Source organism: Uranotaenia lowii, chromosome 2 (genome assembly GCF_029784155.1).
Source record: "Uranotaenia lowii strain MFRU-FL chromosome 2, ASM2978415v1, whole genome shotgun sequence".
Lineage (NCBI taxonomy): Eukaryota > Metazoa > Arthropoda > Insecta > Diptera > Culicidae > Uranotaenia > Uranotaenia lowii.
In genome coordinates, this window is record NC_073692.1 from 345,952,692 (window position 1) to 345,958,254 (window position 5,563).

Genomic DNA, 5,563 nt, shown 5'->3' on the forward strand with positions numbered 1-5,563 from the left:
CTCAAGTCCTTACGTCTTCAAGTCCTTACGTCCTCAAGGCCTTAGGTGCTCAAGGCCTTAGGTCTTCAAGACCTTACGTCCTTAAATCCTTACATCCTGAAGTCCTTACATCCTGAAATCCTTACGTCCCCAAGGCCTTACGTCCTCAAGTCCTTACGTCCTCAAGTCCTTACGTCTTCAATTCCTTACGTCCTCAAGGCCTTACATCCTCAAGTCCTTACGTCCTCAAATCCTTACGTCCTCGAGTCCTTACGTGCTCAAGTCCTTACGTCCTCAAGTCCTTACGTCCTGAAGTCCTTACGTCCTCAAGTCCTTACGTCCTCAAGTCCTTACGTCCTCAAGTCCTTACGTCCTCAAGTCCGTACGTCCTCAAGTCCTTACGTCCTCAAGTCCTCACGTCCTCAAATTCTTACTGTCTCAAATCCTCACATCAAAAGTCTCAGATTCTCACGCCTGGCAAGTTATTCTGTCCACTGGTCTCTTATATTCTAAGAGAATCTGTTATTTTAAGTTAAAATTCTAGAATCAATACACTTGAAAGTTGTTAAAAATAAATTTTTCCCAGGAAAATTAAAAGAAAAACAAAAAGTTAATCTGATTCAGAAATTCTAAAGCTAGCTTAGACATCAAACTTTGTATTTCGAAACTTTTAAACCGTGTCAAGCAAACTGATAAAATCACAGAAAACCGAAACAAAAAAATTCCTCTCGAATCATGTTTTGAAAAAAAAAAACGACACATCTTCTTTGCAGTTCCTCGCGCTGAATTTTCCCGAGAATTGTCATTTCCGAATCCAATAAAGTCCACCAGGATTTTTTCTCAACCTAACTTGCTATTTGTGTGAGTGAATGCGTGATTCGCCTTAGCTTTGCTTGATTCATATTCCACAGGAGAAACCACTTACTGCCAGTTGCTAGTTCGCAAAAAAGCTTATCCGTTTCCTTCGAGGGAATCCGCTGCTGCTTCGTGCTGTAAGCTTGGCTCGCGCGACCATGGAAGCGCCATGAAATCCATCTTTAGCGATGCCACCCGGGTAGCTAGTCGGTTACTACCAACTGGCCAGCAAGCGCCATATCAGGAGGCCATGGTGGGACAATCTTTCATCGTGGTCGTTGTCGCAGTCGTTTTGGGGAAGGGGTGAATGAAGAAAGGAACCGAAGAGTAGATCATCAGCATTCCGAACGGTTCCTTTGGTTGGACTTTATCAGCAAATATGGAGACAAAGATAGCAGAAGGAACCCGAACAAACGAAACATCGGAAAGATTACTAAAAATGATCACTTATTAAGAAAAACGTTCTCCAACAAAAATGAATAAAAATAAATTTCATTAAAAAATCGACAGTTGAAGGTTTTTTCTGAATCAATATATTGTTAAATGTAAACTAGTTATTTTTCGAATTATTTTTTATTTTTTAAGTTTAAGAATGATCTGCTCAACTATATCCTCGAAGAAAACAAATTTCAATCCATTTCAAATCTTTACCTTATTAAGGCTCAACTGGCTGTTAATTGAAATCGAAATATAAAACAATTGCATTGCGATCTAAACTGATTGAGTTTGTTCGTAGAAATTTTAAAATGTTTATTGGAAAAACGAAAATTAAGGAATTATCCAACTTTAACTTACTTCATACATTTTTTAACGAATTTAAAAACTTGGTTTAAAAACATACGATATTCCCATCATCAAATTCTATCAGATTTTTTTTCAAATAAATTTTTTGATAGGAATGATACTATTCCTGCTATTTTTACATTTCCAAGATGAAGTAAAACGTTTTCCCCAAAAGGATTTTTTTTTGGAAAGGTTAGGTTGCAAGCGTGCGAGAATGATTGTAAGAATTTTTAAAGCACGTACCCGGGCCAGACAAACCGGGCTATTTTTATTTAAAATCCTGGCAAAATCCATTTGATTTCAAAATGGTTAACCAAAATCTTTACAATATCCTGGCGAATTGGTCAAAATATATAAATTACTCATCAATAATCAAGAAAAATAAAAGTTGAATATACATTTTTTTCACGAAAATTTATCAACAAAATTTAAATCATTTTTTAGGCTTTCAAGAAATCTTTCTTGATTATATTTCATGAAACTTGCTCTGAAAGATTCGTTTTGGATGTTAAATAAAAAATTAACACAATTTTTTTTTTTAAATATGATATGTGAATGAAAATGATAATAAGCCCGGGCAAAATCCAGGCTTTTCCAATAAAATCCAGGCAACCGGGCCGGACCGGATTTTTTTTTCAAATTTCATTTTAAGTATCCGAGCAAACCCGTATAAAATCAAGCAATATGGCAATCTTAGGTTACAATCCTATTTGTCGATGATAAGTTTTAATCGCCGATGAATTTATTCATTTAATCATGTTCATTGACACGTGCGGCGAGATGAAAATGCTAGGTAGAAATTTGTAAAGGAATGAAGAATAGGCGGATAGGCAAGCATCAGATGAGCTTCGTAGGATAAAGTTTGGATAGGTGTTGAAACTGTAAGTCTAGGGCATTTTTTATTGGAAAGCATGAAAGTGTGGTGGTACGCCTTTGCCGTACAACAGACTACTCTGTATAGGAAGCGTGATCGACTTTTGATCAACACATTCCTAAACACAGCAGGCCAGTTGGATTGTGTATTGTGAATACGCAATCGGACTTTCATGCTTTCCAATAAAAAATGCCCTAGACTTACAGTTTCAACACCTATCCAAACTTTATCCTACGAAGCTCATCTGATGCTTGCCTATCCGCCTATTCTTCATTCTTTTACAAATTTCTACCTAGCATTTTCATCTCGCCGCACGTGTCAATGAACATGATTAAATGAATCCTATTTGTCGCAAAAATTATTGAGCTTAGCACACGAGAAATTTAAACATTTATTAAAACACTCCACTTCAATCGGTTTAAATTATCAAAAAAAAAAAAAAAATTAAAAAATAAATAACCTTTATAAAGTATTTTTAAATGTGTGTGTTCACCATCCTTTGGAAACATCTTTTTTTGTTTCGATTATAGTCGTTTTACCATCTTTATGGCACTCGTGACTTTATCAACGTTGCAGTTGGCGGATCGTTATTGAAAAACTTATCCGGTACAACTGTGTTCGATGTTTACTCTTGGGCTTGAACTCGTGGACATTGGCTCAGGAGACAACAGACTTGCCGACTGAGCTATATCACAAGCCCTGGGAGAATTTTATGGAAATAATTAAAAGCTTATAAAAAATATAGCAGCAGTATTGATTCAAAAATGGATTGATTTGATAATAAGCTAGGTGAAGAATGCTGAAGAATGTTTCTTCTCAATAGTCATAAGTGATTTTTGTCAAAAATGATAAATGATATTCTTGTTTCACAGTAAAAAAAACCTTGAAATATCACTTTTGATAAAAATAAAAAGATTTTCGAACTATTCAGAATTACAAAGAATTCTTCCAAAATGAGAAAAAAATTGTGATTTTCTATTGACGGTTAGTCTGTTGATTGAGTTATTTAAAAAAACCGTTTAAGTTTAAATAGGTTTGTAGTTGAAAAAAATCTGCCGATTTTTTGTGGATAAATCGTTAACTGAGTTTTTTTTTCAGAATAATTATTTTTGAAAGGAATCTTGAAAAATTAAGTTTGGTTAGAAAAAAAAATTAAAATTGATGCTTCAAACCCTCTAGAACCTTTATTTTTTTCGCTGATAAAATCACAAAAGCTTAAAAAAGCGATGCTTTCTTTCGTAACAAAAGGTTTTCCCTCAGAGACACCATGCCGCTGTATAGCATTGAATATGAGTAACAAAAATTCGAAAAAATGTCTTTATTGATTTAATTTTAATAAAAAATAAAATATTCATCAGTTTTCAGAAGAAAGTCTTCAGAAGACAGTCTTTAGGCGAAGATTTTCACACGAACGTTTTCACGTCTTAAGGCGAAATTTTTCAGACATCAGTCTTGAATTACAATCTTCAGGCTGCAGGCTTCAACGACAGTTTTTGGACGACAGTTTAATACGATAATCTTCAGACGACTGTCTTCGGGCGACTGTCTCCGGGCGACTGTTTTTATACGACTGTCTTCAGACGACTGTTTTCAGGCGACTGGCTTCGGACGACTGGCTTCGGACGACTGTCTTCATATGACTGTTTTCAGAAGACTGTCTTCAGAAGACTGTCTTCAGAAGACTGTCTTCAGAAGACTGTTTTTTAGACGACTGTCTTCAGACGACAGTCTTTAGATGACAGTTTTCAGACAACAGTCTTTAGATGACAGTTTTCAAACAACAGTCTTAGGACGACTGTATTCAGACGACTGTCTTCAGACGACTGTCTTCAGACGACTGTCTTCAGACGACTGTCTTCAGACGACTGTCTTCAGACGACTATCTTCAGACGACTGTCTTCAGACGACTGTCTTCAGACGATTGTTTTCAGATGATTGTCTTCGGACGACTGCCTTCAGATGACTGTCTTCAGACGACTGTCTTGAGACGACTGTTTTTAGATGACTGTCTTCAGACGACTAAAAAAACGAACACACACATATAGGATCTCAGTGAAACTTCATGTTTCTTTGAAGAGATCTAAATTCTACTTAAGACTAAAGCGTACATCTTTCAAGGATATAATGGCTAGAACTAATGCTAACTCCACCAATCCACAGAAAGAGTACTATGTATGCCGTGAACGAGACTCGATCTCATCATCATGACTGGACGCGGATCAGGTGGAAAATCCAAGGCAAAGTCTAAGTCCCGTTCCAGTCGGGCTGTTCTCCAGCTTCCGGTCGGTCGAATTCATCGGCTCCTGAGGAAGGGCAACTATGCCGAGCGAGTCGGAGATGGTGCCCCGGTTTACCTGGCCGCCGTTATGGAGTACTTGGTAGCTGAAGTGCTGGAGTTGGCCGGAAACGCCTCTCGTGACAACAAGAAATCGCGAATCATCCCTCGCCATCTGCTGTTGGCCATCAGGAATGATGAAGAACTGAACAAGCCGCTGGCGGGCGTGGCCATCGCTCAAAGTGGCGTTCTGCCGAACATCCAGGTCGTGCTTCTGCCCAAGAAAACCGAAAAGAAGGCCTAAGCTTAGAAAAGCGACCCATACGCTATGCAGTGATGGATCTTCGAGCTTTATCGAATAAAACATAAGTCTTCAGACGACAGTCTTTAGATTACAGTTTTCAGCCAGCAGTCTTCAGATGGCAGCCCTCAGTTGACAGTCTTCAGCAGGCAGTGTTAAGACGACATTATTCAGACGATAGTCCACTGACAACAGTCATCAGACAACAGTCTAAATAGTCTTTAGAAGAAAGTTTTTAGAAGGCAGTCTTCAGGCGAAGTTTTTCACACGACAGTTTCAGACGACATTCTTTAGACAGCAGTCATCAGGCGAAATTTTTCAGATAACAGTCTTCAATGACAGTTTTCAGATCACAATCTTCAGAGAACAGGCTCCAACAGCAGTTTTCGGACGACATTTTGAAACGATTATCTTCAGATGACTGCCTTCAGACGACAGCCTTCAGACGACTGTCTTCAGACGACTGTCTTCAGACGACAGTCTTTAGATGACAGAT

The 5,563-nt window shown here is 37.9% G+C and overlaps 1 protein-coding gene across 1 annotated transcript; it reads left to right on the top strand.

Moving 5' to 3' along the window:
- Positions 1–4,695: 4,695 nt before the first annotated feature.
- LOC129743603 (histone H2A-like) lies at positions 4,696–5,070 on the top strand. Its single transcript, XM_055735669.1, has one exon. It carries the CDS (start codon positions 4,696–4,698, stop codon positions 5,068–5,070), a length of 375 nt encoding a protein of 124 aa, XP_055591644.1.
- Positions 5,071–5,563: the final 493 nt, after the last annotated feature.

Excerpts from the sequence above, each read along its gene's own strand:
- LOC129743603 (XM_055735669.1), top strand. The coding sequence starts at position 4,696 with ATGACTGGACGCGGATCAGGTGGAAAATCCAAGGCAAAGTCTAAGTCC.